The 14,271-nt window shown below is 33.0% G+C and overlaps 1 protein-coding gene across 3 annotated transcripts in view; it reads right to left on the bottom strand.

Annotated features, from left to right (window-relative positions):
- The window catches only part of col4a5 (collagen, type IV, alpha 5 (Alport syndrome)), a 97,806-nt gene that overhangs the window by 41,542 nt on the left and 41,993 nt on the right, over nucleotides 1-14,271 (bottom strand). For 2 of the 3 annotated variants that reach the window (XM_087258825.1, NM_001123230.1), the window contains 12 exon segments: nucleotides 13,866-13,925; nucleotides 9,060-9,149; nucleotides 8,381-8,425; nucleotides 8,255-8,299; nucleotides 5,961-6,023; nucleotides 5,817-5,870; nucleotides 5,149-5,179; nucleotides 4,975-5,051; nucleotides 4,668-4,730; nucleotides 3,962-3,997; nucleotides 3,837-3,878; nucleotides 918-1,010 (listed from right to left, as the gene is read on the bottom strand). In XM_087258825.1, the coding sequence (XP_087114951.1) occupies nucleotides 918-1,010; nucleotides 3,837-3,878; nucleotides 3,962-3,997; nucleotides 4,668-4,730; nucleotides 4,975-5,051; nucleotides 5,149-5,179; nucleotides 5,817-5,870; nucleotides 5,961-6,023; nucleotides 8,255-8,299; nucleotides 8,381-8,425; nucleotides 9,060-9,149; nucleotides 13,866-13,925 (699 nt within the window). 3 annotated transcript variants of the gene reach the window in all.

Raw genomic sequence — 14,271 nt, 5'->3', positions numbered from 1 at the left:
TGAAAATCTAACAGACAACTAAGAACAGCCCAGAACTAGACTAGTGGTCAAATGGAGCGATTAGACAAACTTTATATGTGTAGTCATTCATTTCTGTTCATTTGATGACTACTCTAATTTTTGGTTGATTTTTAGACGTCTATTAGATTTTCACTGACAGCCCAAGTTTAGCCTTGTTTTAGGCCAGGCTACTATGTTTAGACATCTATTAGGCATCTTTTAAAAACAAAAAATGCTTGCTGGGAACATAAAACAGCACAATTTGTAAAAATCTACAACCACAATAGCAACAATTACCACTACCACAGTAAAAGAGAAGCCTAAATTTGTTTTATGACATTTGCTATGAACAAAAAAAGTTAAGTACAAATATAATTAACCAAGGACTGAGTAACTTAGTAAAAATGTAGTAATTATATCATTAATGCTTTAAAATATTTAACAAATGAACAGTATTCAAACATTTGATATACATGTAACTTTTCTGAAAATGGTTTTGTAAATGCTTCTATAGTAAAGTCATGGTAATAGCTGCTAATTTAAATGATAGGTGTTTTTTTTCCAACCAGACAACTCTGTAATAAACTGTGCTGTTGATTGGTGATGTAAATGATTGCTCCAGTAAAGTGCATTGGCCTTAGCTTACACAGCCCTGTCTTTTCTTTTGAACTAAGTGATTAATGGTTTATGCTGCATGAAGTTCAAACAATTTGAGCTGATTTAATTCACTTTTTGGTGCGTTTGCTGATGTATCTCAGAACCAACAGAATGAATAAAGGTTGTTACTCGCAGTCTGAAACCACTGAGAAACATTTTTACTGTTTGTCAGTGTGTGTGGCAAAAAACAAAGAAATCATTGCTTAAAAACTTCCTTGGGCTGTGAGTCAAAACATATTGAAGCAAAGAGGTAAGAATACCTTTTCTCCTTGTTGAATGACTGTATCTGGTGAACCTGACACTTCACCAACTTGCCCTGGTGGCCCTGGAGGTCCTTTTAATCCACGGTCACCCTGCAAACATAAACATAAGCACACCCAAAAATTAAAATTCAGCCATCATTTACTCATCTTAAACTTGATCCAAATCAGTTTGAGTTTCTTTTCTTTGATGAACACAAAAGAAGATATTTTCAAGAATGTTGGAATGAGGTAAACTGTACGCATACAGACTTTTAATTTTCAGACAGCCAGCCCAACAGCTTCTGGTGAATATTTTTATTACAAAATCGCCAGGTTTAACATCTGTTTTCTTTAAAACTCAGTAATCTGCACTGCCTGAATAATATAAGATGTAAAGTGGGTCAGATCGGACAAGAAGCACAACATTAAATTCCATTTCCCCCCAACATGTCTTTAAAATATGATAGTTTAGTTTATGCCAGTATTTTGCAATGGAGTGTCTGTGCAAGCTTGCTGCCACTGATGGTATTTAAACAGAGTTTACATGCTTTATCAACTTGTTTTAAGCTTGAACAACTAAACGAATGCTTAAGTTTATTTAACTGAATGTATTTCAATTACATTGAGATGCTGATGTTGTAAAAGGAACCCTATGAAGTCGAAAATAGTCAAATTAAGCTTTCACCGGACGTTTACAACTGGCTGAAAAACACCAGCTGGGTATATAGCCCATTGAAGAATTAACTTCCGTAGAATTTTTTTGTTTCTACTATGTCAATGGATGTCAATGGCTGAGAATATCTTTATATTCAAAGAAAGAAAGAAGTCAATAAAAGTTTAAAACCGCTTGAGTGTGAGTAAATAGTGGGCAAATGTTCATTTTTGAGTGAACTATACCATTAAAAAATTTAAATAAAAATGATGAGTGTTGCCTAGTGCAATTTATTTATTTATTAATTTTTTGTGAGATGAAAAATACAGATGGAATAATAGAAGTCAGTCCCAAAATACAGAATTAGCTGCTTTATAATTCAGAATGTCATCGAATTTGGCAGACTTTGGATTGATTAATGACTAAAAATAACATAATAGTACTGTAAACATTAATTAATAGGGACTGCACTGTAATGAATATCTGTAAATTGACAGCTTTCATGTTTTTTTCTCTCACTTATTTAGGCTTTGAATTGCATTCTGAGACCTTGATCTTCCTTCCAGTAACCATTCCATAAGTGACTTTTATGCAAACGTTTAATATAGTTTACTTTAAAGTGATATAGTGTCTGGGTTGGTGTTGTATATTATGTTGCAAAAAAAAAAGCTGACACTACATTTTCTGTTATTTTACAAACTTAGTTCTCTATATATTAATTCTTAAATATCTTTAATATCTTGCCTCAAACTACTAAAACGTCATTAAAAGTCACTCTGTAAAAATGTAGAGTTGAATTTTCCAGTTGACAGAGCAGATATCAACATCCTTTAATAGAATTCACAACTGTATATAAATGGAAATCACAAAATACGGAAACAGTTAGAGTGCAGCGTCCACAAAAAGACAATTCGAGCATGAAGTCTGCATGTCACTGTGAATAAATAAAGTACTTTTTTTAAAGCAAGTGCTTAAAAGGACAGATACATTACAAACCTCAATTTACTCACCATTAACTCAAACTCAATTGGTTTTCAAACTTTTATGAACTTCAAGAGTTCACACATAGATACTGCTTGATGCTATTTGCAGATTTGGCATGCTGTCCCAGGAGAGAACCCTGAGCTCGGAGATACCTGAGCTCAAGGCTCCCACCTGGTCAATAGAGCATGTAAAGCTCCCCGTGGTAAAGGAGGAAAGGGGTGGATGGGGGGTTTCTTCGGAAAACGAAGATAAGGGAGTAATTTTTTGCTAGGCTACTTATAGTGAGTATGGATTAATCTGATTGGCCAACTAATGATTGTAGATGAGAGACCAGCTGCAGTCAATCACATTACGTGCTCCTCTCGAAATTAGTTTGTGAAAATTCACTTAAAAACAGTTCCAACTAATTAACCTCTATGTAATGTAAAAGAGCATTGGCCAATGTCCAAATTCTCTACCTGAGAATGGTGAGTGGTATTAATCACAACGATTTTCAAAGTTAACAGCATAAATATCAGCTCAGAACCTGATATGGCTGTCTGAAAGCAGGCATGTGATTTAGCATAAACAAAACACAGATAAACGGATCAAATTCACACAAGTTGTAAACAAGCAACCAGGTCATCCCGAAATTAGTTTTCCTCAAAAGCATTAAAAAACTATCCACATATCATACGCACACACAAACTCACAAAAAGCTTCTTAACCATAATCAGATGAGACCAATATTACTATTGCACAGTAAAATGTCCTTCTTAAAAACAATAACTTGCTTAATTAATAATAAGCAATAACTTGAATAATTAATTACATAAATGGTATTATATGTTGTAGGGTTCCTATACATTTGTATTGTTATAATCTTAATACATTATTGTCTTTTGAGGACAAGGCTTTATTTTAACTGTTAAATTTAAAGAGATAGTTCACCCCCCAAAAAATCAACTACTCACCCATCATTTGTTTAAAACCTATTTGAGTTTCTTTCCTCTGTTAACACAAAAGAAGATATTTTGAAATATGCTGGTTTCTTGAAGTCACTGACCCTTAATTTTGTTTACTACTATGGAAGTCGATGGGTCCAGCAACCTGCATTCTTCAAAAATATCGTCTTTTTTGTTTAACAATTGAGAGAAACTCAAATAAATAATGATGAGGAAATTTTAAGTTTTGTTTAATTTCAAAGTACAAAAAAAAATTACGAATCTGGAAAAACAAAAATTTAAATAATCTGATTTGGAGGAAAAATGTAATAGATGTTCCAGGGAATAGCTTTTATAAGCAAAAAGCAATTTGTGTACCTTCTCTCCTTTGGGTCCTTGGAAATTCAATCCCATGTTTCCCTTCAAGAAAAAGGCAAATATTAGCATTAAGACCCATCTCAGACAAGTAAAAGTTGACATTACTTAATTCTGTTAGCACTTACTTTTGGTCCCGGTGGACCAGGAGGGCCTGGGCGACCCTGAAAAGAGCGGAATTATATAAAAAAAGAGTTAGTATAAATGTTTAAGTATTAGTATAACTATAAAGTGTAATTTAATCAATTTATTTAAACAATGTGCATGGTAGGCATGAGACAATAAAGATTTTCTAGGTATACCTCGGTTTAGAAAAGTCAAGGTTTTAAAACCGCTAAAAATTTCTGTAATACTATTCCTAAAGTATGTGTAATATTTCTTATATATATATATATATATATATATATATATATATATATATAAATTTTTAGGACAACATTATCTACAGCAGGAAGAATATCAAAAGATATTGTTTTAAATGGTAAAGAAATCTGCGTTTTTGAAACTAATGAAGACAGCTGATTTAATGATTCATTTGAATTTTTAAGTCTGACATGTTTACTGCTTCAAAGTATTTTAAATATTTAAAAAAATTTAATATATTGTGTTCAAAGGTGAAAATTTTTTTGTTTTTTACCCATTCATTTAAAAATAATAAATTTTAGAGCAGTAACCACAATACCATGATACTGTGAAACCTGTGATATTTTTATCCAAGGTTATCATACCATCAGAATCTTATGCCGGCCCATGCCTAGTGCATGGTAGAGTTTATTTGATTACTTTCCAAATATTTAACTGCACGTATGAGTGATACTGAAATAAGAGTCTTACCTCAAACCCTTTTGGACCAGGAGGACCGATAGGCCCTTGAAGACCTGGGGGTCCGGGATCACCCTATATACATCATGACCAGACTGTTACACACAATATTATGGATGTATTCGCAAATTTTATATTTCAAGCTTCTCAAACTATGAAAGATATAGTCAAAGTTTACAAGATATTAAACTGTTTAGATGTGTTTAATGTTCACAAAGGCATCTATTAAATCTAGATATGAAAGTCTTGCCTTGAACATTTATAAATTTTTCCATAACCTGAAAATATCCAATGCTATTGTTAATCTGTAAATTCTCACCCTTCTGCCTGTAAAGCCATTAAAGCCTGGAAGTCCATTTTCTGAAATGCGGTTAATGTCGATGACTTCCCCAGGTTCTCCCTGCAGGAGAAAATAGATGTTATTTGCAAACTGATTTGCATAAACAAAATCTTCTCACTACAGTGAAAATATGTCTATTATGAAATTAAATACTTGCTTTTTGTCCTATAAGACCTGGTGGACCCTGTGGATACAAGAAAGTATGAATTAGTTTAAGAATAATTCAAACACGTCTTGAAATGTGCAGTATGCAGGTGTGACACCTTGTGGTTGACATGGGTATTAGCGTTTTTTTCACCCAGAACCCTCCGACAGGACGCAAATGCAGGTTGTTAGATCGATGACATGGAGCATTTCACTTAAGGCTGCTCATCTAATGTTTATATCTGTAATATTTGTATTGTTGGCAATTAAAAATCCACCTCATGTGAATTTTTACAACTGAATCTGTCACATTTCTGAGGCTGCTACTGTCCTCCAGAGGACGCCATTTTAGCTGCACCCCATGCTGCATATAAAGGCATCTTTCATTACTAAAGTGAAATACACTTTTTTTTCCTCGCCAAGGCAACCTAGGGTGTTCAAATATAATTGGGTAAACTAGCAGTGGGTGGGTTACACAAGACATTATGACACAAAACACATAGGCCTACTTTTAAAAGAAACTAACTGATTTAACATTGTTTTACAGACAAACAAGTATGTTCATTTAGTACTTAACATTCACCAAAGCATCTTTAAAAGTCAAAAACGTACACACAGCACCTTAGAAGAAGATACTATGCCTGCAACTTAAAAATGTGACAAAAAGTAGCACTTACTGGTTGACCATCTAAACCTGAGCGACCTGGATTTCCAGGGAATCCTCTTTCACCCTGACAAAGAAGAGAGGTTTATGTTTGTTAGCACTTTTTAGGTTTTCAGCTTATATTGTCTGTTCAATGATTGTTTGTAGTGTTTCATACTTTAGTTCCATTACAGCCTGGAATTCCTCTGGGTCCTGGAGCACCATCCTGTCCTGGAAGACCCTGCAGGTCAAAAACACAGATGTTTTTAATTGAAAAATGATCGTTATCGCAATAATACTACATGCAAATCTGACTACATGCAATATACAGCTATTAAGAGGTGTGATATATTAAATGTAGGCTATTTTATGTGCCAAGCATTCCCTGCAGGCACAAGATGTCAACATGACACCATATTAATGTTATACCCCAACGTACCCTACCGTGGGGAGTTAGGATTTTGGAAATGAAAATCGGGTTGACGTCTGAACTCAACGTCAGGCCGACGTCAATGTCCAACGTCCAAGCTAAAATCAACCAAATATCAATGTCTAATCATGTTACACCTTGACATTCTGTGGACGTTACCACTATGAGCTCTATCAGACGTTGGATTTTGGTCACTTTCCAACATAACCTAAAATCAACCAAATATCAACGTAATTTGACGTCGTTATTGGACATCAAAATAACGTTGTCCTTAGACGCTGACTAGACTTTGAATATCGGTCACCTGATGTCATAACCTAAATCTAACCTGATATTAACGTTTTATGATGTTGTGTGCCTGCTGGGTTGAGGTGTTGCATGCATAGTAGGGCAGCATGATATTGAAAAAATCTGACAATGAAATATTTAGTTTTTCTGCAATATTTATAGCGATATGAATATAATTGTTTCACCAGATGTCTTGAATATCTCAATTTGGAAAGAACTCATAATTTTATATTGATTGTTATGCTTTTATTGGCCAGATTTTTCGTTTTTTTTGTAAGTATAACTGTAAGCAAAAACAAAAAACATAGTCTTCATTGTATAAAAGGTTAATTGTTATTATTTCTTGTACACAAATTATTTAAATGCACCTGGAATCCTACAATCATAGGCCTCAAAAACAAAACAAACAAGCACTATTTGACTCTATTAAGGTTAAATGTCACAGTCACTAAACAATATGATTCCTTATCAGCTATAGTTCCACTCAAATTTCCTGAGGGATGACTATTGCGAATGATCACATTGCGATATTGATGCTGAAACGATATATTGTGCAGCCCTAACAAATAGGTTGGTTATCAAAATCTGACCAATCAGATGGGACCTTACTATCTTTATACTATCTACTATGCTATTTACCAGACTGGGCCCAGAAAGCAAAGAGCTGACCAATGGCAGGAGTAGAAAAACAAGTGAGGAAAATGACAACAGCAAACAACAATTAAAATATCTGCTGATGTTTTATTTCTATCCTAATGGTTTAATCTTTAAACGTTGGCACTTTGACAGTTCTATTTTAAGCAGATTTTCATCAGATCATAATAATTTTATTTCTTAACTGTTTATTTTAGTGTCATCATTACACAGATGATTTAAAAAAGCCAATAAAAATTGTATTTTACTATGAAAAGATAACATTGCAAAAATATCAATATTTACAATACTCAACAACACTGCATATGTTTCTAGTTTCATGCAGACCTAATGCTTATAACTACTGCCGTTTACAGACGACATTTAAAACACTACTGTCTATATATATTTATAATATAAATTAATTAAAAAGTTTATTCAGCAAGGATCATATGTAATAAAGATTACATTTTTTTAATTTCACATGAGTTTTGTCCTTTTTAACTTTCTGTTTATTGTTGAATTCAGAAATTCTGTAATATTTAAAGTTGCTTAGGCATGATATCCGCATATTGATATGATATGGCTTCTGAATGATCAAGTGACACTGATGATTGGAGCAAAATCCAGCTGTTACACCACAGAAATAAATTATGAATGAAATATACTGAACTAATGAAAGAAAATCCTAAAGATACTTTTACAGTTTTTACTGTGCTGTTAAGTGAATATGCATAAGACGAAGGCTGAAGCTAAATAAATAAACAAACAAATAAATAAATAAATAAATATAGTGCGCCTATCAAAATATAAGCTGATTTAACCCTAAAATCCATCTGTGGAGTTTCCTGCTGTACAATCTATTTTCCCAAATGAAAATACTGTACATGTATTAAAATTTTATGTCGAATGAATGACTTTGTTTAAATAGTTTAATATAAATAGCATTTAATATCTGAAGAAAGTGACTTGACATTCATTAAGAAACATCTCCAATGGAGGTTCAGCACATTACACTACATCAAACTAACCAATTTTAAATTAATCATCGACTATCTAAATTTCTGATTGTACTAATTAGTTCATAAAGGCACAATGATTTGATTTATTTATTCACTTACTGGGATTCCTGGTGTTCCTGAAAATCCAGGTAATCCTGGAGGTCCCTGCAAAAACACAAAAGAGTCAGCAATTTTTTGATATCTGAAATCCTTGTGAACCAGAAGCTGTAACTTAGAGTCTCTTACTCTTATTCCTTTGGGGCCTATCGACCCTTGAGGTCCGTCATCACCCTGTTAAAGAAAGAAAGTTCAGTTTTAACATAAGCAATGGTTGATCAATAACAGATTCCAGATCACTAGTAATTACAGTTGAAGTCAGAATTATTAGCCCCCTTTGATTTTTTTCTTTTTAAAATATTTCTCAAATGATGTTTAACAGAGCAAGGAAATTTTCACAGTATGTCTGATAATATTTTTTTCTTCTGGAGAAAGTCTTATTTGTCTTATTTCTGCAAGAATAAAAGCAGTTTGAATTTTTTTAAATTATTAGCCCCTTTTAGTTAATTTTTTTGAAAGTCAACAGAACAAACCATTGTTACACAATGACTTGCCTAATTACTCTAACCTGCCTAGTTAACCTAGTTAACCTAATTAAGCCTTTACATGTCACTTTATGCAGTATAGAAATGTCTTTAAAAATATCTAGTCAAATATTATTTACTGTCATTATGGCAAAGATAAAACAAATCAGTTATTAGAAATGAGATATTAAAACTATTATGTTTAGAATTGTGTTGAAAAAATCTTCTCTCCTTTAAACAGAAATTGGGGAAAAATAAACATGGGGGTAATAATTCAGGGGGGCTAATAATTCTGACTTCAACTGTATGTGAAGGACAAAATATGTGATGTTTTGATCACTGACTTTCTCTCCACGAGGTCCCATTGGTCCCTCTGGTCCTGGGAAACCTGGAACACCCGGCTGACCCTTTAAACCCGGAAGTCCTCGATCTCCCTGTCAAACACAGATCGCAAAATATTTACATCAACACTAACAGTAGAGACTCAGAAAAGCCCATTGTCATTAAGTACGAACAGTATGCATATCGTCACTTCACACTGAAAACATGCCACAGAGAAATTTAACAGATAATAATATAAGAAAGAAAATGAAAAGAGAGATATAAAGTGCTTTCTGTTGTTACCTACGGAACCAATTGTTTTAACAACAACAACAACAACAACAACAACAACAACAAATCTATAAATAACATGCTGAATAAATAAAATGGAAAAATAAAACATTTGTTTATTATTAATAATCATTATGCATGTAAACACAATTTGTGATTATTCATTGATTTCAAAAGTACTATATTAGAAAGAACGATACACAATTCTATATGTATTTATCTGCTTAAAAGGAGTATTAATGCACTTATCCAACATGGTTTTGATTTTAACATTAAAAATTCTTAATATAGATTAAATTATTCATTAAAGAAAGATTTAACAAGTGTAACACTTGCAATAAAACTACAGTATACATTATGTTTGTATATTGTATAATAATTTAATCATTTATATGGTTTTATATATATATAATAGTCATATTTACTGTAATTAAAACATTTTGTAAAGTCACCTGTTTTTAGTTAAAAAATAAACACATACAAAAAATGTCCAAATCAATGCCAGTGGATCCTGACAATACATTAATTTCTTATGAAGCAAACACTGCCTGTACAATAATATAAGAATTATTCCACAACTTGGGCAAACAGAGCTCAGCACAAGCAATGTGAGGTGACAATTGAGGATGCTTGTTTTTGACAAAAATTGATCTTAGCTGTGATTGTCCAAAATGCGATAACTGCTATACAGTAGTCACCATTTGAAGTGGATGATCAACATTTCATCAAAACTGTCCTAAAATGAGTGAACACTAGTGGTGTTACGAATCTTTTGAGACACAAAAAGATTGGGTTAGACACAAAAAGATACGTTTTTTTGAGACACAGATTGGACTATTTTTTAGATCAGCAAAAAAGGGAGGAGACAAATGTCTATTGCTTTCCATTTATACAAAAAAAATACTGCAAAAACCCTTGGTTTAAGAAACAGAACTTAGAAGCTGTCATTTTAATGAAAATAAAAATCAAGAAAGAAGCAGCTAAAAAAAAGGAAAATATTCATTACGAAAAATGATCTTTGCAACTGTTGCTGATAATGCTAAACGCAGAAATATAACATCTTGTACAATACTTTATATTTATTTTCAATTAATGATTTAACAGTTCACACATTTTTGAAAACTTATGCAGTGTCATAATTTTGATGGTTTTTGTCGCCACCCATTGGTTACACATTGTAATTGCTACAGCATTCACAAGCATCAAATGTTGGATCAACCTACAAGTTATTAATCCAAAAAAAAGTTATTAATCCACAGGTCACGTGCGTTCCGTACCGTGGGTTGTCAACCATGATCCGTTACACACCTAGTGAACACCCATTTTAAATTGTCTTATGACAATTTAAATTCAAACATTGACCGCTGTACATTACACTCACAGGCATGACTCTGATAAATGATAAATGAACCACATATCATCAAGTGACCGGAAACTTCAGCTCACTGCACTTGTGTGCATACCAAAAACTGTTTGCCGATGCTGTGGATTAATACTAATAATATTGTGATTAATATTTACCTCTTCATTAGATATGAGTACATCATCAGGAGCACTGGAATTGATTTGGACTTGTTTGTCTTTATTTTTAAGTTCACTAAAAAAACACTAGTTCAGCATATATATTAAAAGTATACTGTAAATAAACCATCTGTAATTTGCTTCTATAATGAGCATTTTTTCTGAGCCTTGTATGTTTCTATTTGGTTATTTCATGTTTTAGGCAACGGCAAGAACCTATTCTTTGCTATAAAAGTGAAATTACTGAACCTAGACATTTTCTTTAAAGAGACATTTACACAAACATGATCATTTACTTACTATTTAATCTCCCTCAAGTGGTTCCAAACCTTTATGAGTTTCTTTCTTCTGTTGAACTCCAAAGAAGATATTTTGAAGAAAGCTGAAAACATGTAACAATTGACTTCCATGGTCGGAAAAAACAAATACAGTGGAAGTCAATGGTTACAGGTTTGCAACTTTTTTCAAAATATCTTCTTTTGAGTTAAATTTATTAAAGAAACTCATAAAGGTTTGGGACCACTTGAGGGTGAGTAAATAGTGAGTACATTTACATTTTGAAGTGAACTATCTCTAATTGTTCTATAGTGAATACAAAAACAAGTCACCTACATTTTCAGTGGTCTGAGGGTGTGTAAACTATGTATTTTTTACTTTTATTTTTTAAAAACTCAACATTTTATCCAACTACCACTGCAGTGACACTAGTTTTTACAAGTTTCTATAAACCATGGCTGATCTGCAATCTGTTGAACTTTTTTAAAATAGCAATACACAAAGTGGAATATGAGGTACTATCAATTTAACGTGACTTCAAGTGAATCTGACTGGAATCCCAGAAAACGTTTCAAAGTCCCACAAATACAGGTATAAGCACACAAAGATATATTACCCAGTTTAGCACATCTGGTAGCAGGTTAAAAAAGAAGAAGAGGAAGAGGAATAGAATCAGCCTTACACAAATGAACTGATGCATGAATGAACAGTAACTTGCCATACTAAAAGTCAGCCTAATGTCAAAACATCCTCAAATTGGCATCATGTCCTCAACCTCCATTTGTCCTGCAATCGATTTTAGATGCTTTTTCTGACACTAATGTTAGATGTCAATTTGATGTCATTTTGATCTAAACACTATTTTCATAATACTCATTAAGCAATGTTATTATATATGATAAACAACCACCTGTTACCTATCAGTATGTTTATAATAAAATTAAAATAAGTAAATATATAGTGACACTTTAAAGCAGGGGTGTCAAACTCAGTTCCTGGAAGGCCGCAGCCCTACACAGTTTAGTTCCAGCCCTGCTTCAACACTTGCATGTAGGTTTCAAACCAGCCTGAAGGACTTAATTAGTCAGATCAGGTGTGTTTAATTAGTTTTGTAACTAAACTGTGCAGAGATGCAGCCCACCAGAGCTTGAAACCCCTGCGTTTAAAAAATTGGTCCAGTTTATTGCAATTAGGTTAAGACAATCTAATCTTACGTAAAATGTGCAATATATCAATTAGAGTAATTATTATAATTATTTTTACACTTTTTATTTGACACTGGCAAGTCAGTACACTGTAAAAAGTGGTTAGTTACTTAAAGGGAGTAAACCAATTGCCTTAAAAGAAACAAGTTGACTTTACAAAAATAATGTAAGTAAACCTATTGTAACTTGGAACTGTTAAGTTGACTTAATTTGTATAATTATGCAAATTGTATTAACTTTTTTTTAAATAAAAGTAAACATCACAAGGGCGAAGCAGCGGTGCAGTAGGTAGTGCTGTCGCCTCACAGCAAGAAGGTCGCTGGGTCGCTGGTTCAAGCCTTGGCTCAGTTGGCATTTCTGGGCGGAGTTCGGGTGTTCTCTCCGCGTTTGCGTGGGTTTCCTCCGGGTGCTCCGGTTTCTCCCACAGTCCAAAGACATGCAGTACAGGTGAATTGGGTAGGCTAAATTGTCCGTAGTGTTCGTATGAGTGTGTGTGTGTGTGAATGTGTGTGTGTGGATGTTTCCCAGAGATGGGTTGTGGCTGGAAGGGCATCCGCTGAGTAAAAACTTGCTGGATAAGTTGGCGGTTCATTCCGCTCTGGCGACCCCGGATTAATAAACGGACTAAGCCGACAAGAAAATGAATGAATGAATAAACATCACTTTTTACAATACACATTTATTATACTTGTTTTTTCCAGCTTTTCTGTGTCTAGCAAAATGACATACAGTAACTAAAATAAATCTGCTCTTCCAGACTCCAGTGTGTCTTCTAAATTCAATACAGGCTATACCTGTAATTGTAGATTTTATAGACTTAATAAAGCATCAAATATGTAATATTGTAATAATTGCAGTAATTATTTGAAAACAGACGTGCTAAAATAGACTGACACAAAAGGATTAGTTGACTTTAAAGAAGTGAGTACAAGTGAGTTTTCTTTCATTATTTTTTTAAAGTCAACTTGTTTCTTTTAAGGCAGTTGGTTTACTCGCTTTAAGTAACTAATCACTTTTTATTTTTTATAGTTATTTGAGTATATTTAACTAAGCTATTTTTTGGGGTTGTAGGCCATGACAAATCAATGTTAATGTTTCAACAGAAGGATACATTTAAATTAATTTTAATATTATATTTTGTCAAACTCCTCTACACTGTAAAAAAAGACTCAACTTAAAAATTTAAGGCAAGAAACTTCAGGACATTTTTGAGTTTACTCAACTTAAATCAAGTCAAGTGCAGAAATCGGGTTGGAAGTCGAGTCAACTCAAAAATTTGCTGAAGTTTATTGCCTTAGCATTTTAAGTTGAGTAATTTTTTTTTTTTTTCACACGGGTGACATGTGACTAGCACTAGATTTGCCCTCATGCTATGATGATGAACAGTGTTCATATTTATTAAATTCAACTACACCTTTAACAGAACTACCCAAATGTAGGCATCCATGAGCACTGCGTAGGAGATCCTGTGGCCTGGAACATAGTTGAATGAGATTAAATGTTTTTTTTGTGAAAAAGAAAAGAAAAAACACTCACCTTCACTCCTTTCACTGAACTGCAGTCACATTTTGATCCAGTCCCACAACCATGACATGCCTAAAAAACAAACACAAAATAAATTTATTAATAAACACAAACAACAGAGTTTGGAAATTTACAATAATGGTGAAAAGATTGGATTATGATGAGACACTGCAGACAAAAACTTTTTTTTCCCATTCACCTGTAAATTTTGGGATTTTCCAGTCAAAAAAAAGAAAACATGACGCCTGATAAATCAGAGACTAAGCTGAAGGAAAAATAAATGAATGAAAGAAAGAAAGAAAGAATAAATGAATGAATGAATAAAAAAACTTTTCTTACAGTTTATTAACTTTAACTTTATTAATTACAATGTTTCCCCTCTTCTGCAATGAGCTATACATCTCTGCTTCAGCAAAAC

This window comes from Danio rerio, chromosome 7, assembly GCF_052040795.2.
Source record: "Danio rerio strain M-AB ecotype USA chromosome 7, GRCz13ab, whole genome shotgun sequence".
NCBI classification, from domain to species: Eukaryota; Metazoa; Chordata; class Actinopteri; order Cypriniformes; family Danionidae; genus Danio; species Danio rerio.
This window is presented reverse-complemented; position numbering and strand designations above follow the sequence as displayed.